Here is a 23,335-nt window from a genome sequence, read left to right as displayed (position 1 = left end):
GAATGAAGGGCAGATATATAAAGTCAGGATATCCGAGCAAACATACCACATACTCTGCTCTAGGATAAACTCCCTTGGCAGTTTTCTCTTTAACCCTCCTGTTCACAGTCAGATGAAATTTGCCAGATTCGATTCCACACCGCACCCTGCTCACCCCCCACCCCCAACTTCCTTCTTAAAAATACGCTCACGGTTAAGGCTTTAGTGCTGGAATCCAGAGGAAAATGACTTATTTTAAAATGCAGTAAAAACACCGCATTCCTTTGGCACAGGATGAAGACCAGCTCAGCTCTTCAGCCGTGGATCATTGTCTATTGTTCTCCAAACAGTAAACCACTATTTCACACCAGAGATTGTGTGGGCTGCAGTTCTATCCGAGCCCTGGGCTTCTCATGAATATGGAGTGAAGGGCTCTGACCCAGAAAGTGGAAGGTAATCTCAAAAAAGAAAAAAAGGGGGGGAAAAAAAAAAAGGACAGGTAGGAAGAAAATTAAGCTTTATGTAATTCTACACTCTTGAAATCTCCTGCAGGTTCTGAGCAGGGTAAGATGGGGTCTCGGAAATGTGGAGGCTGCCTAAGTGGTCTGCTGATTCCTCTTGCACTTTGGAGCATAATTGTCAATATATTATTATATTTTCCAAATGGGCAAACTTCCTATGCGTCCAGCAATAAACTCACCAACTACGTGTGGTATTTTGAAGGAATCTGTTTCTCAGGTGTCATGGTAAGTGTGACTTTGGAGACTTGGGGCTGTAGGAGGGGCTGTTCTTACTAAGCATTTTCTTATTCCTAGCAGAAATAATGCATGGTGGAACGATCACTGGACTTGGACTAATCCTGAGTTTGGGATTTAGAGGATGGGTTGGGGTGGAGGGGCAGGTAGTCGGTGAGGACTTGGCAGGGTGGCTTTGTCTTTGTTAAGCTGCCCACATATGTTGCTTCAGCAATGCAGGAAATTAGTCTGAACGAAATTAGCCTGTGGGACACTGGCCTGTCGAAATATTATGTCCTCATGAACCCTGTGTGTTGGTTTAAGCTGTTTAATGTTCAGTGGTATTGCCCCTTTTTTAGAATAGTTTCTACCTGGACTCACAATTTATCTAATTTGGAGAGGTATCAAGACCACGTGGAAAAAGCAGAGATTTGGAGATTCAGACAAATTTACATTCAAAAATAAGTTCTGTCGTTTGTGCCATGAGACCTTGAGCAAGTTACTCAATGCCTCAGTGTCCTCATTTGAGAAATGGGAGTAATGGCATTTACTTTTTAGGGTAACTGTGGGGATTCAATAAAATCTCATGAAGGAAGTGCCTAGGACAGAAGTTGACGTGTAGTAGGTAGCCAGTGAATATTGTAATTATAAATACCTGTTGAAGAATGAACCATATTATCATTAAATAGTCTGATATTATGCCTCTCGTATTGGGGGGGTGTTTTTGAAAAAGAAATCAAATTATTTACCGTAAGAATCTATGAATGTTTTCCTGATGGCTTTGTGCTCTTTGAAAACAAACCGATAGTAAATCATGTTGGCAACTCAGAGGAAAAACACTTTTCCTGATCATATCATTTCTAAAAACAGCACATTGTTCACTGTAAGCTTACTATACCACCAATGCCATAAAAGAAAATGCATTATAATTTATCTCTACATCTTCATTGGCTCCTAAGAATTATAAAATTTGAATAACTATGATGAAAAGCAGTTTTCATTTAGTTACTATTTTGCATATTAACTTAGTCAACTTTAAAGTATTGATACCCAATGCTATTGAAGTTGCTGTGTGATAGGTACATAATGAATGTTTGGTGCTCGTACCATAAGTGAATGCAAATCTTTTGGAGAAGATTTTGATATGCTCTATTAAGATCCATGAAAGTGCCTATGTCTTTGATTCAGTAATCCTAAATCTGAGAATTTATTCTGAGGAAATAATCCATAATAAGGAAACAGATGCATGCATAGATATTTATGACAGCACTATTTAGAATAGTAAGTAATTATAGGAGCACCGTAGCATAGAACTGGCCAAATATATTGTGGTACATTCACTTCCCATGATGATGAAAACTATAATGGTGAAGCTGTAATTATGTGGAAAATGAATATTTTGTGTTAAGCAAAAGAAAAAAAAAAGATACAAAAAACTTGAATAAATGATGATCATACCATGTAAAATATACATAGGTGGTAAAACACCAGTAGTAAATACAAAAAACATGTGAGGATGGTGGGATTTGGTGTAATATTCCTCCATCATGCTTGAGCCCTGTATTCCAGTTCTAATTTTATAATGAAAAAAGAAAGCAGTTTCTTTTTCAACACGGGCAGTGCCTGTGTTTGTTTCTCTTTTGACACAGGATTCTAGGCTCTAGATCTAATTATTTCTACTAATATTGTCACAAAGCCAATTACTGTACCTGGTGCACTGTGCCTTCTGTCATTGTTTCCCTCAATATGCAGCTGTAATAAATAGAAGAATTGCAAGGCATTAGTGAGATTAAGCCAGAATCTACTAAAATCTGTGATAACTAACAGTGTTGAAAGGAGGAGAGTGTAGGACTCTTTTACTAATATTCTGTGTAAAAGAGAAAAGAACCTGTTCTCCATCTTCCACTGTTGAGGAATTCTTCAAAAACATTACTGTTACCACATCAAATCTTTTTAGGAGGAAGAAGAGGAATTTAGATAAATAAGTAAGTAGACAAATGAAAGCTGAAGGAATTTGGAAAGTGGAAATATTGACTACACATAGTAAAAGAACGATGAACTCAGCTTCAAGATTCAGTCCTCAACATCAGGACTAAAGGACAGGTGGAGAATTTGTTAGAAGCAATTCACAGTCCGTATCTGCCCAAACGAGGACCTACAACAGTAAAGAAATCTATGTTCTTTCCAGAACCTGAGCCCTTCCCTAAGATACCAAAGAAGGGAAATAGGATACATTGAATTCTCCTAGTCCGTTAGCTTAACAGAGACAAAGCACCCTTGAAAATTTGAACCTGCGATGATCTGAATGCTTGGGGAAATCAAACTGACCTTACTTTGAATGAAGACATGTGGTTTCAGATTAACCATCCCTCTCACCTGCATTCCCAAAGGGCAGTAAATGGAGAGAGGCTGGCAAATGGCAAAGTCTGGTGAATGATTTTCCTTTGGCCTCCGCAACTGAAGCCAGTGAGAAACGCAGATTTGCTGCCCTGGGGTGGTATTCCCACGTCCATACTATTTACTGCTTAATCATTAGCTTTTGATGACTGATAAGCATGATGATAAGAGCTCACATTTATCAATCACTTACTATAAATCAAGCACTGTGTTCAAAATTGTGTATATATTACCTCCTAACAACCCACCAAGGTGAGTCCTCAAACACCATTTTATAGGGAAGGACCCTCAAGTTCATGTAGCTAGAAACTGGCAGAGCTGGGATTTGAACCCAGGTCCACTTGACCCCACTCCTGCTCTGAATCACTGTGCTCTGATTATGACTAGTATTCCATTTCTGATATTTCCTCTCTTCCCTACCACAGATGCTTATAGTAGCAGCAGTTCTTCTTGTACTGGAGAATGATAGCAACTATAAATGTTGCCAGAGTGAAAACTGCAGCAAAAAATACATGGTAAGAGCAATAGTACTTTGAGGATGCTTGAGTGGGCTCTGGCTCTCTTTCCTCTCGCTCAGAAAGGTGAAAATACTGACGCTATTGTCCACTTTCCACCATCCTTTCAACGCAGAGCCCAAGAATTTACTAAAAAAGAAAAAAAATTTATCTTCCATTTTGTTTACTGTCTTTCCTCCACCTTTGTCCCTGCTGATGCTTTTCCAGAAGTTCAGGATTTCAAGATACATGAGATTAGAAAATAATACTACCTTTTCCTAAGGACGTGTCTGTGAACTTATTTTTTCCCCTTTTCAACTTGATTGAGGGCTAATTTACATAGAACAAATGGCATCCATCCCAATTATACAATTCCATGAGTTTTGACAGCCAAATACACCCATGAAACCATCATCACAATCAAGACACAGAACATTTCCGTCACTCCCAAAAGATTAATCTTTGATCTGCTTTATGTCATTATAGATTAGCTTATATTCTATGTAGATAGAACCATGCAGTATTTCTCTTTTGTATCTGGCTTCCTTCACTCAGCATAGTGATTAGATTTCTCCATGTGTTGGGTACATGTGATGCACATTTTTTTTTTTAACTGGGACTTGAAAAATAATTTCAATAGAATCAAGAGAGAACAAAACAACCATATTCTCTAAGCCTGTGCTCAGCAGGCAGGTGTTGGGCTCCCACATTTCTATCATTATCCTTCTCTTCCTCAGGGTCATCATCTTTTAATCATTTTCATATAGCACTTCATAGTTTTTTCACACTTACCCAGTGAATTGCATCATTGTTATTCACACTTTATGTGAGTTATCTGTGGCTCAGAGAAAACACGTGACATATTAACTAAAAAGAACTTTCCTGGAGGCCTGGTAGGCATATCTTGCAGCAGTGGTTGCCTACCATTGGCTGCACATTGCAATCATCTGAGAGCTTGGAGTTGGAATCCCACCCCCAGACACCCTGACCTAGCTGGTCCAAGGGCCAAACAAATTTTAATGTGCAGCCAAGATAGCATGTCCAGCTTTCTTTGACAGATGAGTTAAATTAGCTGCTAAATTTGGAACTGTGCTCCTGGTGGAGGAGATTTGAAAAATTGAAAGGCACTCTGTGCATGCGCATGTGCATTGTGTGCATCTGCCTTTTCTTAACCAATTGACTCAGACATCCCCTGGTAGTTGCTGGTATTATACTTATAGAAAAGCTGTCAAAATTGCCTAGGTGAAGCAATAAATTCTGGTAAACATTAACCTATGATTCTCAGGGAATCTCTAGAAATCAAATGTATGTGCCATTAAGTTCATAATAAAAATAAATGTGTTCGATTTGCCTTGACTCACTCTCAGCATCTCCAGTACAAATGGGTGCTGTAAACAGTGTGGAGTCTGGACAGGGTTTTATAATCAATTCGAATGAGATGACAGGCATCTGTATGGAAAGAACAGGAGGAAGGGAGAGGGGATTCCCCGCAGGGCTCTTTCAAGGTCTTTAGAATAGGGGTCCCAGTGTATATGCTCCCAGGAGCTAAAGATCTAACGAAAATGAAAGATGTGAGCCTGGTAGGCATTAGAGCAAAATTTCTGTTTAAGGAGGAGAGGGAGCTGCTACACCAGCCAATTGTTGTCACGACAAAACTGGATAGTATTTCTCAGTTTCCAATAGAGTAGAAAGATGGAGCTTTAGGTACAACTGCTCAATTATAACATGTTGGCAATTAACTCATTTAAATTAAATAAAGCACATCTTGAAAGCTAAATGTGAGTCTGCCCTGGTTTGGAACTGCCGAAGCTCTGCAATGAAAATTGAGATCATCCAAGATTCACTATACAAAAGAGAAGAGGTTTTCCCCAAAAGTTTCCTTTTTCCCTTAACCAAAAGACCTTTAAGACTTTTAAGATTTGTATCTGCCCTTGACACATCTCCATAACTCATACCTTTTTCTTTTTTCTTTCTTTCTACCTTTCCTTCTTTCTTTCTTTTTCTTTCTTTTTTCTTTTTGGCCAAAACACATGCCTTTTTACTTGTCTACAGAGTTGTTCCCTTATTATTTCTAGTAGTTTTACTTTCTTTTCTTTAGGAGTTTGAACTACATATACTAATTAGAATTCTTAAGTCTTAGAAACTTTAATTTCTAGTGAAAACTACAAAGTTAGCAACTGTGGAGTGTTATAGATATCAGCATCCTGTTAGTTGGCAAATTCATTAATATGCTATTTCATAATTTCTAAAGCATACATTTCCCCATAGTACATTTTTTCAGTGTGGCGCAAGGCATATTTACTAAGAGACCCAAATATCTTTAGTTCCTCTTTAATAGACAAAAGTGGGTGAGCTTATGTTCACCAATGTTTCAGCAATTTATTTTATTTGGAAATGACCTGTACACTCAATGAATTACCATCATTTAACTTCACTTTGCATAATTTGTATAACTTTAAAGTTTCAAGTTAGCAAAAAGATTTTGGGAGGTATTTTAAAATAAACATATTTTACAAAACCCAATGATTGTTGAAAAATTCACTTCAAAACTATTAGCACATGTGCATTTAACTCACTTGCTCTTAACAACTCTGTTTAGGTCACTCATGACAGTAGACAAAGTTAGCCATTATTTTAAGTTATTTTTCTTGTTGACAAATTTTGTGACATATATATCAGGTAAGCACTAAATGTCACAGAAACAAAGCACCCAAAAAGTTAAACATACTTTTTCTCAACAGCTGTACATGACATACATTCAGCAATTTATTTTTACAATATGCTTTGTTTTTAGGTTGAATTTATAGTCTTATTTTCTTAAGATAATATGTTTGTTTGACTAGCAATCCTAGGTAGAAAAAAATTGCACGACTACATTATGCTTAAGGCTGACAACTCTCAAGATGCGCTTGTTGGGTTTTTTCCCAATAGTTTTTAAGAGACTATCCCAAAGACTGTTCCAGATCTTGTGAACTTAAAAAATTGTTTTGGATTAGTTTCTGTATTTCTGAGAGTTTTAAGGATACTTAGTTTACATGAGCACTCATTTATCTCTAGGTCAATTAGAATAGAACTCTTTTGAGAGATTTTTATAAATTATTTTGGCGATACCATCTAAAGGTAGAAAAATATCACAGGTCTGTGGCATGTACATACAGACATAAATAGAGAGACAGACACAGAGATCTTACAGCCTTTGTTTTTAAATTTTAGCCATGTATCAGGTACATTGACAGAAAACTCCCTAGTTTGTAAGAGTCCAAATCATGTTTCTGGCAGATAGAACAAATTTTGGCTACCCACTCAGATTGCTAAAGCTTTTTACTAATAGTTGCGGAGAAGACTTTTAAGATTTGTATCTGCCCTTGACACGTAATCTTATGAAGGCTGTGGACTAGATTTTGGCGAGGGAGTTTTTATAGCAGTTTGTTTTTTTAAAAGACTCCCCCACCCCTGGTATTTTTTCCCCTTTGGTTCCAGGCAGTTCAGGGTTGTGTTTTAATTACCTCCTAGAATGTTTACATTTCTAAGACATGGGAAGAGTCGCATCTAGGGGGATAAGAGGGTGTAGGTTTCCTTTTAGAAGGAATTTTGGGACATATTCGTCTATTATCTAGAGTTCTAGAATAATTACTATTTAAATTTTTTCTTTTTTCTGAAGCGCAGGGCAGTTCTGTTTCCTACATCCTGATCTATTGCAGCATTTACAAACATTTTGAGATGAATAGGGAAGCTTGGGGATTGGTAAGGATAGGTAGGTGAACTTTGAATTGCTTTTACTGCCACATTTCTAGTTCGCATAAAGACTAGATTTGTTAAGACAAGGACAATTGTTTTATAATTCCTCAAAGAATTGGGTCACAGCCTGGATGATCTTACCCTACCCATCCAACCACATTATCTTCGATTTGCTTTATATTAGGGAGAAGATTTCCAACTAAGATGGAAGTTAGAAAATTTCTGTGTTCTAGATTTACAATGGTGTATCTTTGTAATGTTCTCATAATCATTTCACAAAACCTTCCACATGTTTTCTTTTCCTCTGAGTTCAGAGTTCTATTTTAGCTTAGGAGAGAAGGCCTTATTTTAAAAGTTTCTGTCAAGATCTGAATATCAACCTTCAATTTGGCCCACTTCTGACCATAGAGCTCATTAAAAAAATTGTTTCAAATATTTGAATTAAAAGTAAACCTATCAAGTGACTTGAAACCAAAACCAAAACTTAACCATGGGTGCAAGAGATGTCCCCAAAGAGGATGCACAAGATGCAGCCCTCGCAAGATCCAGAACCATTCCCAAAGGTAACAAAAAAAAAAAAAAAAAAAAAAAAGACTTAGACAACTCTTCCTGAAAGCAGGCAATGGTTGGTAGGATGCTAGCCACAAAGTGGGGTGCAGCCCAAATCTCTGTCAGGTGTACTTTTGGAGGCCCATAACCTGACAATCGGCTGCCTCCAAGAACAGACACTTGGCAGGCAAAATGCCGAGCCAAGTTCTCCAAACTCAAATAGAGACAAAGAGGAAAGCAGATAGCTGTCCCTGAGAGAGAAAGGATCAATAACCAATGGATAACTCAAAATCAAATTTTAACCAGAGTCACAATCCAAAGAACTAATTCTTATAAATATTGTTGTCCTGCCCAGCTGAATCTGAAAAGGAAAAGACTCTTACCACTTTCCCTTGACCAGTACCCGGCCCCCCGGCCCCAGGCAGTGGTCCCAGAAACTGACATGGTAAGAATTCTTCTGAGGCTTTTGTCAGAGATCCAGGATCTCTAACTGTAGCTCCTGGACCAAGCAAGGTGTCCCCAGCCAATGGTGTCCCAGATTGGGTGCCAGAAACTGTTAGGGAGAAAAAGTTTTACTCAACCCTCCTAGGTTCTCTGGCTCAGTCTGAAAATTAAACTGACAAAGGCAGATTAGCAAGAGAAAGGGGTACACATTTTATTGAATTTTTATGTATACAGGGGGGCCTTCATGGGAGAATGAAGACCTGGAGAAGTGACCACAGTAGCAAGAAACAACAAAGAATTTGTAAAGAATCGGCGAGAATGAAGGGTTTGGGCTAGGGGTAGTAAATGAAGAAGTAACTAGAAAGAGAAGGTTTAGTTTAATGAGGTTTGTTTATACTGATTTCTTGGCCCCAAATCCCCTGTCTCTGCTGATAAGAATGTTTTCCTTCCTCCTTATACAGAGAGGGTACCTTGCACATGGGAGTTTTATGACCTGTTTCAAAGAAGAAGGGTGAAGGGGTTGGGAGGGGCCAGAGAGACCATCCTGCTTCTGTCATTTTCTCGAACTCCTTCAGTTTAAGATATTCAGTATGCTAAGGTGCCATATTTCAGGAATGACCTGAACCCCATTAATTTCTTGCTTGCTTTTCATTCCTCTGTGGACTCTCATTTTCTGCTGAAATCCTGTGGGTTGTTATCCCTGCAAAACAATTCTCAGCGAAGTAAAGGCGCTTGGAATAATAGATAATATTGTGATTATATTTAGACTTTTAAAATAATTTGTACAGCCATTGTGTCCTTTAATTTTTGAAACATCCCTGTTATGTAGGTACTATAAACATCTACATCATTTGCAGTTTATAGAAAATGCTACCGTAACTCAGAGAGATTCATTCTCCTGCTTTATTTTGAGGCTCAATTGTGCAATGGTATCCGCTCACTAGACTGTAATTTGTATATATACACAAACATACACATTGTGCTATGGTTGCCGGTTTCACCAAATGAAGAAATTCTCCATTGATCTTTCCAGTGATCTGCTTAAGAGCACATTTGGTAAACAAGGAGCTCAATCTTTTCAAAACATCCTTCTTCCTTTTTGGAAAATGTCATTGGTGATTAGGTAAATTTTCTTTGGTAAGCATAACAAGCAGTAATCTACTATTAAAAAAAAAAGTAGCTGTGTCTCTCGTCCCTTGATAGGTCAAAATTCTATTAAAATCAATATGAGAAATATAATTAGGAAGATTTTTAAATCATATATGAAGATGCCAATGAAATAATATCAAATAGGAAAAAAAGCAGAATTGTTCTTTTCTTCTTAGTGATTTTAAAATGTATTTTTCTGATTTCCAGTAATGAGCATGTATTAATGCTATAATCAGTAAAATAAATGTTAAATTATTTGAGAAATATATAATTTGAGATGACTTTTGTTCCCCAGATCACAGATTTGTTGTTCTGTTTTTCTGGTCTCATTTTTGAATTTATTATCAACCAACCTGGCTGTTCTACTCTCAGTTGAAAGCAAGATTTCTAAAATTAGATTAAATTGTCTCCCAGACCAAACTATCCTTCTTGGCATCCCTATTACTGGCCTTTTCGCTCAAGTCCCAAGCTCTGGAATTTTTTTTTTTTCAATCCATCTCCAGCTACTTATTTCCTCCCCAGCGTCTTTCCCTCCAGGGCACGTCTTTGTCACCGCAGTTTGAAGTTGTTTCCACATGGAATCCTTATTTTGGGCTCTCACTCTGGCTGGATGCCATTGCTGCCAGAGCCAGCTTTCAAAATTATATATTGGTTCATGTCACTTCCTTGCTCAAAAACCAAGTATATGGTTTCTTGGAAAAACAGTTATTCTAGTTCTTTATAAATTCAAAATGAGTTTGGTACATTCTGTGCCAGGAAGCAAAGAGGTGTTCAAAGGATGATAGGGATGTCTCAAAGGACACAGGATGACTTGACAGGATGTTCCCATTGGCCATATTTGGACCAAATGAGCATCTAAAAAATAATAACAGTTGTGAATTATAACACATTGATTTAGAAAATCCATGAGTCCACAATGAGAGAGAAAGAGAGAGATGGGAAATGGAAGTTCTTCTGTGTAGAAAAGCAATAATTTATAAATGTAGAAGAAATGATGGGATGAAATAAGCAGCATCCTGCAACCTGTCATTGTGATAACTGGTAATTAGTGGATATGAGGATCATCAGTGGGTGGTAATATCCATCAGTTGAAATGTTTTGGGGGGATAGGACATGACACAGTCTCAAAGTGTTACCTCACAAATTATTTACTAATTGCAAACTTGAAAATGTACGTTTACAGATCTGAAGGACACCACCTTAACCAAGAGATCAAAAGCATCACCAAGGGCAGCGAGAGCCGCCTAATGTACTCATGCCCAGCAGGTGTTTTTGTTAAAATGTTTAACCCAAGTCCAGTTGTAAGGAAACAATCAGAAAAGCCCAGATTGGTGGGACGTTCTATATGACAATGGGCTGGGACTCTCCAAAAACAAATTAATGTTCTAAAAAACAAAAAGCTGGTAAGACTAATGTAGATTAAAAGAAACTAAAGAGATGTAACCCTGTACAAAAAAGTAAAAAAAAAAAAAAATTTGCAAGATAATAGAATATCTTTTTGAGGGGAGATGTGTGCTGATGTGTTTAGAAGTGAGATATCACAGTTTCTACAACCTACTTTCAGGTGGTTCAGCAGCAAAAATGTGTCAGTAAATAATATATGTGCATGAATATATACATATAAATATATAGAGAGAGAGAGAGAGCAAAAATGATAAAGTATCTCTCACAGAAGGTGTGTCTGGATATAGAGTATACAGAGCCACATTGGCTATACATTCAATTTTTTGGTTAATTTGGAAAAAATTTTAATGAAAGGCTATGGTGGGGGGAAGCTACTTTCCCTGAAGGATGAAATCTACTCTCCTTGATGCAGCATTCAAAGCCACCTTCTGCCTGAATATTCCAAGTCACACTCACTTTGCATGTAAGTCACTTGAGGACTGCGTCGTGTCCGACCACCCCATTTCCCCAGCATTTACAAACACGTCAATCTGGTCTTCATAAGCTTTTCTCTAATGCTCTGTATGAACCCTCCCCCATGTCACATGAACCTACTTACCCTTACTACTGTTTGTACCGTTCTGCTGTGAGCATTGCTCATTCTCTCTACTCCAGGGAAAATGCCCTCCTCCCCATCAATCCCATCCTCACTTGAACATAAATATGGCTTTGTAGGCTAACACCTGATACCTCCCCTCATATTCCTAAAGTGAAGGTATTCACGTATCATCGTCACGTGAGAAAAGCAAAGGTCATAGCTTATGATTCTTAGGGAACCCACCCTACCTAGAAAGAAACGTCTTCAGTATGTAAATACAGAGATCGGTCACGCTGCTTCACTGCATTAATGTGTGATCATTATTTCGATCATCGAAATTCCAGAAGAAAGGAAGAAATTTAGTAAGCTAACTAGTATCCTCTGTGGAATTCCAAACAAAAAGTTATTTTAAAAACTTACTTTAAGGATCAAGTGGGTTTGGATGAACTGTTTCTGTTTTTCTGTGGGCATTTACCCAGATTGCGTGCAGTAGGCTTGGATGAGTAGGGGGAGGTACCTAGTTGATCTTTTTTATCCACAATAGCCCTTTGTCTATTTTATGGCACTGACCTCTTCCGCCTCCTCCTCCTCCTTCTTCTTTTTTTCTTCTGACCTCCTTCTTCTTTGTTTAATTTAGACACTGCTGTCGATGATCTTTTCCGCCCTTGGAATTGCTTTCTCTGGATACTGTTTGGTCATATCTGCTCTGGGCCTCGTTCAGGGTCCATACTGCCGCACCCTCGATGGCTGGGAGTATGCCTTTGAAGGCACTTCAGGACGGTAAGGACTAGTGCTCCACAAGTCAAGGGGCTCAGAAAGCCAGAAAGCCTGGCTTCATGTTCATGCTCATGTTCCATGATCACTTTGGGATTCCGCGTGGGGATGTTGGTGCAGAATTTTCCTATTAGTTTAATGATACTCAGACCAATTTCTTCCTACATAGATCTCTATTTAGATGTATTTTTGTTTTTGTTTTTATTTTTTTGCCAGTCTTTTAATGTCATTTGCATTCACTATTTTGAGGCTGATGTGGAGGTATCCAAATGAAAGGCGTATTTCTCCCAAACTTCCCAGCAAAGCTTTGTGGTTATTATGGTCTGGCAACTGCTGGAGCCTTGCACTTGAATGGTTCTAGCAACTCAGTCTTGTCATGTGGCCAATGCGGATGTGCGGTCTGTTATAGATGGGAAGGGGCTTGGCTTGGAGAGAATCACAGTGCCCTTGGCTGGTGTTACCCACGCTATACTGTCAGGGACAACACAGAGATTAGAACTAGGCAGCATGAGCAGCCAAGTGCAGAATGAGATCCAGGAACATGACCTGGTGCACGGATTTGTGGAGCAGCCAGGAGATAATCTGGTGTGTACTGAACAAGAGTGTAGGAAGGTAGACTTACTTAGAGGGGTGGTGGCTCAGTTAACCATCGAGCAACCCAATCCTGGATCAAGGAATACCCCACTGGCATTGTATTTACCAGTACCTGGTAAATTATTAGCCTGCCAGTCCCTACAGAAACAGCTCTAGAGGTAGCAGGGCCCAGACAGAGCTACAGGAGAGGTCCCCTGAATCTCTCCCTGTCTTGTCCTATGCTCAGAATTCTAATGGTATAAATTGAGAGGGTATCTCTATCACACCCCAGAGAAGTCTAGTTTCTTCCCAGCTCCCTGTGACTGGCTCTAGTTCAGGGCCCACGTCTATTCGAAGCCTTACGTGCTCACCTAGACCTGAGTCTTACGTGCTCAGCTAAGACATTGCAAAACTGCTTCTGTGCCCATAGCCACCTTCATCCTGAAGCTTCCACAAAGTACCATGTGCTGTGAGCAGAGCTTTCTCTCGGCTCAGGAGAACCTAGAAAATAGCAGGCATTTCTGAGCACTCTTGTGGGACTTACGGGGCTCAGGAAAGGGGACTCTAATGAAGAAAGTCCCACAGGGTGCAAAAAATCATTATTTGGTGCCATCATCCCTGAACTTCCCCGACCCCAAAACCAAAGAGATTTCACTTTCAGACTGCCTACATGCCTCTCCATTTCTCTTTAAAGTTGCCCCTGATATTTGTATTCACTTGCTTCCAGCTACATACAAATGTTTGGAGGTGAAACACTGGAAGCCACGAGGGGAAGTTAAGTCTCTGGTCTCTTAGAGAAGTTTCCAAGCCTTGGCAAATTCTGGGTAGAACAAGTTGGCGGCGGGGGGGGGGGGGGGGGGGGGCGTTGTTTGTTTTGTTGTTTTTTTTGTTTTGTTTTTTGTTTTTGTTTTTTGAGAGTGAGAGAGAGAAAGCATGAGCAGAGGGGAGGAGGGTCAGAGGGAGAGGGAGAAGCAGACTCCCTGCCGAACAGGGAGCCTGATGCGAGGCTCGATCCCAGGACCCCGGGATCATGACCTGAGCCAAAGGCAGACCTGGATGGAACAAGTTCTACAAATTAGGTAATCATTTGTACATTTATTCAACACTTCATTGAGCATCTACTATGTCCAGGCTTTGAATTAGGTGCTGGAGAATCAAAGATAAATTACACAGTGCCACTTCCCTCTAGGAGCTCACCCAGACCTTACAGAATGTTCTGCTGAGGTGGAGCTTTCGAGTGAATGTTACCCTCGTAGCACAGGCCCTCAATGCACAGGCCAGCACATCAGGATTCAAGTCTTCTCCATCTGCTACTGACAAACTGTGACCTGAAACAGATATCCCCGAGCCCCTGTAAACTGGAGATAATTAGTTCTACCTCCCAGAATTGACAATTAAATGGGAGGAAAGCATAAATTAGATTTAATATATTCTTAAGACATGCCAGATTTTATGATTAATGTCACTACCATGTGTAATCTTTCATGCCACACGATGTCCTCCATCTGCCGGGTGGTTAGCAGGCTCAGCCCCTGGCATGGTGACTGGTGAGGATCCTGAATCAGTTCCATTCGACAAGCATTTGCTGATCCTTGCAATGTGCTAGGAATGGCCTTAGGTCTTAGGCCTGGCCATTGGGGGGGGGGGGGTGCAAACATCACAGCAGGGCTCTCCAAGTCCACAGTTTAGTGAGGGAGTAGATATGGATGCAGATAAGACAGACTTACAATATAATGAAGTAAATGCTGTGGTAGAGCCGCACATGGAGGTTGTGGAGGGAGGGAGCGTCGGAAAAAGCACCTCCCTTCCTTCCAGATCCTGCTGGTGCACTTACTACCCTGTGGTTTACACAAAGAATAAATAGCACCACAGTCCAGGAGAAAAATCAACACCCTGCAAATCATCTTGCTTTAGAGTGTTGGCCGATCTGTGCAGAGCAGGTAATGGGAACAGTCTAGAGGAAGGGTCTTGAAGACATTGACTTCCCTGGTGTCCGAGACTGAGTCCAGAGTATGAGGGTGTATGGAATGGGTCTAGGGAAATGGTAACAAGATATTATATTTGTATCATGCTTTATAGGTTCCAAAGTATGTTACACTCCTCTCCCCAAATATTCGTAAAAACCCCAGGGTTCGATATGTTAAGCCCATCATCTAAATAAGACTCTAGGGGTCAGAGGTGTAAATAAAGCCTCTTGTCCAAGATCCTACAGATGGAGTATTCTTTGCCACTTGAAACATAGAGGCCTTTATTTAGCAAATCAAGAAATTCTGAGTGCTTCTTCTTCTTCTTCTTCCTTTTTTAAAAAACATTTTATGTATTTATTCATGAGAGAGACAGAGAGAGAGAGAGGTAGAGAGAGAAGCAGGCTCAGGACTTGATCCCAGGACCCCAGGATCAGGACCTGAGCCAAATGCAGATGTTCAACCGCTGAGCCACCCTGGTGCTCCTCTCAGAGTGCTTCTGAGGGTCCTGGAGCATAGACAGTGGGAAATAAAGAAAGGGAGGAAAGAGAGAACTAAAGGAAAGGAATAGGAGAGAAAGAGCGGTGGGGGAGAAGGAAAAACAAAGAGGAGAGAGAAGTCGTGGCGGTGGAGTTCCCCAAAATTCAGGATTCACCCTCTCCCACCACAGACACCAATGCTCCAGGCCACTGTCCAGGAGCCAGCTTACCTTAGTTGCCAGCTCAAGAAAAAGCATATTGCTATTGACAAGATATTAATAGCTCTACCCTACAAACAGGTTTGATTATTTTTGTTTGGAGAATTTTCTGAGGAGACCAGCTTTCCATTTTGATTCAGTTGGACAGAGCGTCACCCTTAGGAGAAAGTGCTGCTGGCCATGGCACACCTGGAAGTGGGCCCAAGTCCAGTCGCGTAGATTCAGTGTGGTTTTAAGATTATCTTGGGACTGGTTTAATTCTCATATTCCAGTGCTAAACTAGATTGTGAGACAAAATGCAATTTTTTTGCATTCCCCACCTCATCACCTAAATCTTAGCAGCAGTAGAGCAGCAGTGGTCTACACCAGAGGTCCTCACACTGTGGCCTCCAAACCAGCAGCAGCAGTAGCAACACTGGGAACTTAGAAATGCAAAATCTCAAGCCCCATCCAGACCTTCTGAATCAGAAACTCTTTTGGGGTGAGGTCTCTGCAATCTGCATTTTCACAAGCCCTCCAGATAATCGTTTTTGAGAGCCACCTTTCTAAAGGACTTTGGGACAGAGTGGAGGAATTTCTAGCAGCATTTCCCTTTGCTATTTTGCCACATGTGTGGTTTTTATATCTAGACAAGCCCAGCCTTGTCTCTACAGCCCAGGCTTACTTCTGGACTTTTAGGGAATGAGCAATCTATAGTTTTCTTGGTATTGACATGTGCTGCCTTTTATTACTAGGGAACTCTTCAGTATGTGTCTTGCCTTCTAACGGAATTAAAATCATCTCTGAGACAGGCACCATGTTTAAAATAAGTATAGCCCAATGCTACGCATACTATATACCCAATATATGTATCTGAATGATTTTTAAGTACTTTAATTCACATTTAATAATATTATGTATTTCAGTCAGATTTATTAATTTCCCAAACATACAAACCTTCTTACTTGGACCAAGTATTTAGGCTTGGCCATGAGTCTTGTTGACTATATCTCTTCTCTCTCTCAGTTTCCTTACAGACTCCAGCAAATGGACTGAGTGCCTGGAACCAGCACATGTAGTGGAGTGGAACATCATTTTATTTTCCATTCTCATAGCTCTCAGTGGGCTTCAAGTAATTGTTTGCCTTATCAGAGTAGTCGCTCAGTTATCCAAGATACTGTGTGGAACCTATTCCGTCATCATCCAGGTAATAGATCACCAGTAGTACCTGTACTGCCTCCACTTTACCCCCCTGCCCAACGTTCAATGACTCTTGTTTAAAAGGTTTTTAGCCTCCTACCTTTTTATTCCATTCCTACTGCCCTCATCTTTACTCAAGCTCTAATAGCTTAATTGTTTTTCTTCTTCTTCTTCTTCTTCTTCTTCTTCTTCTTCTTCTTCTTCTTCCTTCTTCTTCTTCTTCTTCTTCTTCTTCTTCTTCTTCTTCTTCTTCTTCCTTTTTAATATTCCAATGTGTCTGTTGGCTTGCCTACATGGATTGAGTCAATGGAATAATTATAATATCTGCACTTGGTCCTGAATGTGAAAATAGCACAAGTGTTTTGAATGAGCAACAGTTTAGTTCTGTATAGAAATAACCCAAAGCACAAAGTCTTACTATTCATTGAGAATTTCCCTGCTCATAAGATAACTGAAGGCTCACAACATTATCCCATTGGAATAATTTCTCTTCTGAATGCTGCTATATTAACCTAATAAGCATTCTTTATACGGAATCATTAGTAATTGGTTTTAAAGTAGAGAAATATGTTTTTGTCCCTGCAAAACTGCTTCTGCTCCATGTGCTAAAATACTAATGTTAATTCAGTTATGGTTTAAATTGCTTGAACTATCCAGCAAGTCCAGAGTGAAGAGAAATCATGATTGAGTTATCTTGTGTCTTATTCAACAACAAATAATGTATAACCTCCTAGTAGTTTCAAGTAGATATTTTCCTAATTCATCATGTTTTGAATATGACTATAAATTTGAGTTGCTAAATGTAATCATGGATAATTAATCAAGTCAAAGTTACTACTTTTACTCACTTTCTTTTTCTTTTTTCATAGCCTGGAATCATTTGAATGAGGACAAGAATATTTTCCATTATCAAGATATACCATCTGTCTGTATCACATCTACTGTATAGACCTTAAGGCAATATTCAAATGATGGTGGTTTCTCCATTTGGTGCTTTTTTGCCTGTTTATACAACTTACAGTCCCCCCTGGAAGTGCCAATTAGGCTACCCTTCCATTTAGATTTTTTTCTAAGCAATATATATCAGGATCTTCAGAAAGTCCATACTCCTTGGTCAAACAAATCCATTTTCAATAATTTATACTATGGAAATAAATGAGAAAAGAAGATAAAACTTTATGTAAATACAAATAATACAATATTATTTACTATTCTAGAAAATTAGAAATACCCCAAAGTCTAATTTTAGGGGAAGGATTAAATCAAGAGTAGTACATTAGTTGTAATATTATGTAGCCATTACAAATTATGTTATGCAGTCATTACAAATTATATCCTAGACATTAAGAATACTGTTAAATGAAAAAGCAGATTACAAATTTATGTTTAGTGGTATAAACATAACCATCTAGAACAAACATCAAATCTTCAAAGTTTAGGAGAAAAACTAAATCTAGAAGGATTTACAGAAAAATGTCAACTGTCATTGGTCTGGATCATAGGTGACCTTTCCTGCTTTTCTCTATTTCCCAAGTTTTCTTTATCATGTTTTATAATTAAAACATATTTTAATACTCATATTTTTACTATTAAAATTTTTTGCTTTTATCCAACCTTTAAAGATATGTGCTTTTTCCCACCTTGAATATCTGTAAACATCATAATACAACACTTTAATCAGTGTTCAATAAGGAAAGTATTGAGATACATAAGACATAAAAAAAGTTTTATATAAATTTATATAATCTAACTGAGCCTTTAGCCTTATTTTGTCATTCCTAATGATGAGTGTGGTAGGCTACAAGAGGTAACCTTGAAATAAATGAGTAGTTGAGGACATGCTCAATGAGTTAAAGAAAGTGACCACTGACCAGTTGATACCTATGTCATAGGGAGTTATCACTACCTGTATGTATAGAAAAAAAATTTTAGTGAAACATCTAGAAACTTTCCGTCTATACTCTATATTTACCATGACTTCCTTGAGAACAGCAACCATGTTATATATTTTCCCACCATCCATAGGACATAGCACAAAGTGGGCATAGTAGACACTCAATGTTGGATATTCATGTCAGGCCCGTCTGCTCTTCATGGCTACTCTGCTGAACACCTGTCTCCATCATAGGCCCACTGGGCCATAACACTTCTGCCACTTGCCCATTGCTCTCCTCCATGAACACTGTCAACAATGCTCTGTCAACACCTGCTCTGTGCCAAAGTTGGGCAGCAGCCTGGGGGAAGAGGGGAAAATGCTTCTCTCCTTGATATCTGACCTGCCCACATCCTTCTTTAAGGGAAGCTGCACTTTTGGCAGCCCTTGCTGATATAAGTATCTTGAAAGCAAGCCATGTTGTCTTTCAGATCATCTCCATGCCCTGGACCCAGCTGAAAGAATTGGGATGGGCACCCAAGCCACGGGCAGCCTATTGTTGCCTATTAGCTCTGACTCAGCCAAGAGTGAAACACCATCAAAATGAGATTAGTGGTCATTCTTACTTGAGAATCTGAACTCAAGGAAGGCAGGAATGAAGCAACCAGTCAGTGCTGTCAGGAAAATAATTAAAGGATGAGAAAAGACGCCAACACACTCAACATACAGAGAGTATCTAACTACTCCACCAAGCCCATAAACTTGTCATATTCAGCACCCACTTCTTTTAGTTTTCCCAATCCCTCCTTAACCCTCTTGTAAACAGACTTCCGGCAGGTCAATCCCACCAGTTTGTCAGACACATTCAGACTGTCTCAGTCTTGTTTAGGTACAATATGGCACCATACCTTGAGTGGACCACGAGTAGAGGTCAGCTGAACCACTCCACCACAGAATTGGAAACATTGCCTAAGAACAGGGTTGCAGCCAAATGCAGTACAGCATATGTATCAGTAAATCAAATATTAACACAGCCACCCCAAATTTTGTATTTAAAGAGCACTTGCTAATGATGTGTTTTTAAGGGGAAAAGCTGGATACAAAAATATGTGTGCAGCGTGAGCCCAAACTTTTAAATAACCATATAATTATATGTAGACACACACAAACCTTCAGATACAGACAGAACGGACTGAAGCAATACGTGAATGTTAATAGTTAATAATTATTCCCTAATGGTGGGATTATGACTTCTGTTTCTTTTCTCTATATTGTTCTATATTTTCAAATTTTCATTTGAAAATGTGTTACTTGAATAACGAGAAAAAATAAACCCCATTTAAAGAGGAAGTATTCTCTCATCCTTTCTGTAAAATCTGTTTAAGGAGCTTAAAATAAAAAAGCACTAAACATAAAGGTATGTGTGTGATAGCCCTTTTTCTTATTCTTATCATTTTCCCATTCTTAGACTAAATATTGCTAATTTTAATTGAGAATGAATTCTATTTTGTGCATTTATGTTTTTATATTTCCATTTCTCTCTTATTTCCCTTGCTTCTATCTCATTGTAATTTTCCTAACTTCTTAAATTTAATGCCTAGCTTTTTAATTTTCAACATTTCTTTTTCTTAAAATAAGGATTTAAGACTATGCACTTTTTCTTTAAGTACTACTTTGGTTTCAACTCCTGGGTGTTGAAATGTAATTTCCTTATTATCTAGTTATAAAGTTTTCCACTTTCCTTTATGATTTATTTTTCCATCTGTGTGTTTTAATTTTTTAAAAAGATTTTATTTATTTATTCATGAGAGACAGAGAGAGAGAGGCAGAGCCATAGTAGGAGGGAGAAGTAGGCTCCCTGTGCGGAGCCTGATGAGGAACTCGGTCTTAGCCTGAGGATCATAACCTGAGCCAAAGGCAGACACTTAACCACTGAGCCACCCAGGTGTCCCCATCTATGTGTTTTTAAATGTGCTTTAAAATTCCCAAATATGTGAGATTTTTAAAAATTGATTTACAACTTAATTGTATTGTGACTATACAATATGGTCTCTATGATTCTGATACTTTGAACATTTTTAAAACATGTTTTATGGTTACTACTTGTAAATATTTTATATACTTTAAAAATATATATTTTTCCAAAAATTGGGTGCAAGATTCTATAATGCCCATTAGATGAAGTTGTTAATTTTGTCTTTTAGATCCTCAGCATTTTTCCTTACAATCTTAATTACATCAGGAAACAGTATTTGGCACATGAATGTGTTTATAAGTCTATAACACAGTGGTTAAAGATGTACTCTGGAGTCAGAATGCTCAGATTCAAATCTGGACCCTGCCTTATTAACTGTATGATCCTGGTCAAGTTTACTTACAGTATCTGTACCTCAGTTTCTAAATTTGTAAAGGAGGTTTAAGAATTGCTGTAGGGCACCTGGGTGGCTCAATAGGTTAAGCATCCAACTCTTGAATTCAGTTCAGGTCGTGATCTCAGGGTTGTGAGATCAGCCCCACATCCCGCTCCGTGTTGGGCGTGAAGCCTGCTTAAGATTCTCTCTCCCTTTGTTCCCCCTCCCCTTCTAAAATATAAAGATAAAAATAAAATAATAGAGGTGTGCGGATTGTGAGTTGGTACATAAAAAGCTCTTAGAACCAGGGTGACTTGGGGGCACCTGGGTGGCTCATCTGCCTTTGGCTCAGGTTGTGATCCCAGAGTCCTGGATGGAGTCCACATCAGGTTCCCTGCCGGGAGCCTGTTTCTCCCTCTGCCTGTGGCTCTCCTCTCTCTATGGATCTCTCGTGAATAAATAAACAAAATCTTAAAAAAAAAACCCGGGGTGACTAAAATCAGAACCCAGTGTAGTTGGGGCAGATTTGGGGTGGCAGAGGTAAGAGGCAGGCAATGCTAGGCTAAGTACAGTGTAAGACAGGTCTGCACTTCCTTTCATCCCATGCTTGAAGAGGGCTAACATAATAGCCATCAGAATCAAGTTTCTTAAAACCTCAGCCTCTGCTCTCTCTATATATTTCCATCTCACTGAAAAGCCACAAGGAAAGAGGGTAATTCAAGGGTACTATTATGAAAACCCCAACTATTTATATTCAGAATGACTCCTACCAGTTCTGCTTCCTGCTTTGTGAGATGAAGCCAGGAATTAGGGACACGATTCCAGTCCCAGAGGAACTGGGATATCTAGTAGGAAACCAAGTCAAGAAGTCAAGCTTTAGTGTGTGTAATTGGGTAGGGCAGGACACACAAACCGGGCCACTAAAATCCTTTTACTAGATGTGATGCCTGGCTAGTCTGGTCAGAGGCAACCCCTGCCTGACACAAGGAATATAACCAATTCAAATTAAATGCTTTTTCTGCATTAATATAAAACACGTATGCATACCCACATCTACTTTCACTCCTGCCCCAAATCACACTAAATTTATAATGAAGTTTTTTTTTAAAGACATAAGCCAACAAATATGCAGAGATTAGGAGATGAGACAACAGCAATAAGATTGTGGAAGCTACAAAGCATAATGATAAAACATAACTGACAAAACCAACTCATGAAACATGAAAATCCGGAGCTCTGGAAGGGAGAGTGGGGAACAGAGAGCCAGAGTAATTTACATGTCAGAATCTTCAAAAGATTCCCAAATGGATAGCACCAGGGTACATGGAGAGCTAGGAGTAAAGAAGGATCACCGAAACAAGGATTAGGTGACTTCCTGATATCCCTTCTCTCTATGTTATTGGAAAGTGGCAGACATTTGAAAGTTTATTCCCTGGGAAGGGTAAAATAGAGGGTCTCTGAATTGGAGGGAACTAGATTCACCAAAGACATGGACACTGCACCAAAACCAGAGACATTAAGTGACTAGTACATTCTGAATGAGGAATACTGAGACACACCTGTTCCCAAGCCCTTTCAATCCACTCAGATCTCAGAATACTGGTAGCCAAAATTTTACCTTCCACATTGGAGCTTCTTGTAGGAAGTCTGGCCAGTGCAAGAGGGAAAACTTAGATACTGATTGTGGTAGGTGAGTAATAACCCCCCAAAATGTACATGTCCTAATCCCAGGAGCCTGTGAATATGTTACCTGGAAATGGACTTTGCCAGCGTGATTAAATTAAGGATTTAATTTAACTTTTTTTAAACATTTTTAAAAATATTTAAAACATTTTATTTATTTATTCATGAGAGACACACAGAAAGAGAGAGAGAGGCAGAGACATAAGCAAAGGGAGAAGCAGGCTTCCCGAGGGGAGATTCGATCCCAGGACCCTGGGATCACACCCTGAGCTGAAGGCAGATGCTCAACCACTGAGCTACCCAGGTGCCCCTAAATTAAGGTTTTAAAATGAAGAGATTATTCAGGATTATCCAGGGATCCCTGGGTGGCGCAGCGGTTTGGCGCCTGCCTTTGGCCCAGGGCGCGATCCTGGAGACCCGGGATCGAATCCCACATCAGGCTCCTGGTGCATGGAGCCTGCTTCTCCCTCCGCCTGTGTCTCTGCCTCTCTCTCTCTCTCTCTCTCTCTCTGTAACTATCATAAATAAATAAAATTAAAAAAAAAAAAGGATTATCCAGGCAAATCCAATGTAATCACAAAGGTCGTTACAGGAGGAAGACAGGAATATCACTTTCAGAGAGAGAAGACAAGGACAGAAAGAGACATCAGACAGGAGAGAAGCTGCTACACTTCTGGCTTTGATGATGGAGGAAGGGGATCAATCAAGGAACACAGGCAAGTGGAAAAGTCAAGGAATTGGATTTTCATCTAGAACCTCCAGAGGAACTCAGGCCT

The 23,335-nt window shown here is 39.3% G+C and overlaps 1 protein-coding gene across 2 annotated transcripts; it reads left to right on the top strand.

Moving 5' to 3' along the window:
• Positions 1 to 19,941, top strand: TM4SF18 (transmembrane 4 L six family member 18). Of its 2 annotated transcripts, XM_026015760.2 has the most exons (6): positions 1 to 432; positions 532 to 725; positions 3,536 to 3,625; positions 12,103 to 12,245; positions 16,479 to 16,659; positions 17,522 to 19,941. In XM_026015760.2, the coding sequence occupies exons 2-6, from the start codon at positions 549 to 551 to the stop codon at positions 17,534 to 17,536; spliced, it is 606 nt and encodes a 201-aa protein (XP_025871545.1). In that variant the 5' UTR covers positions 1 to 432; positions 532 to 548; the 3' UTR covers positions 17,537 to 19,941. The 2 variants fall into 2 exon arrangements, with proteins under 2 accessions (XP_025871545.1, XP_025871546.1); XM_026015761.2 differs by lacking the exon at positions 3,536 to 3,625 and having other exon boundaries at positions 233 to 432.
• Positions 19,942 to 23,335: the final 3,394 nt, after the last annotated feature.

Source organism: Vulpes vulpes, chromosome 11 (genome assembly GCF_048418805.1).
Source record: "Vulpes vulpes isolate BD-2025 chromosome 11, VulVul3, whole genome shotgun sequence".
NCBI classification, from domain to species: domain Eukaryota; kingdom Metazoa; phylum Chordata; class Mammalia; order Carnivora; family Canidae; genus Vulpes; species Vulpes vulpes.
The sequence above is the reverse complement of the archived record's forward strand: the minus strand, read 5'-3'. Positions and strand labels throughout refer to the sequence as shown.

What these genes read in the sequence shown, in the direction of transcription:
- TM4SF18 (XM_026015760.2), top strand. Translation starts at nt 549, where the DNA reads ATGGGGTCTCGGAAATGTGGAGGCTGCCTAAGTGGTCTGCTGATTCCT. An exon ending in ACTGCAGCAAAAAATACATG is followed by an intron (nt 3,626 to 12,102) that starts GTAAGAGCAATA and finishes TGTTTAATTTAG; the next exon opens with ACACTGCTGTCGATGATCTT. An exon ending in TTTGAAGGCACTTCAGGACG is followed by an intron (nt 12,246 to 16,478) that starts GTAAGGACTAGT and finishes TCTCTCTCTCAG; the next exon opens with TTTCCTTACAGACTCCAGCA.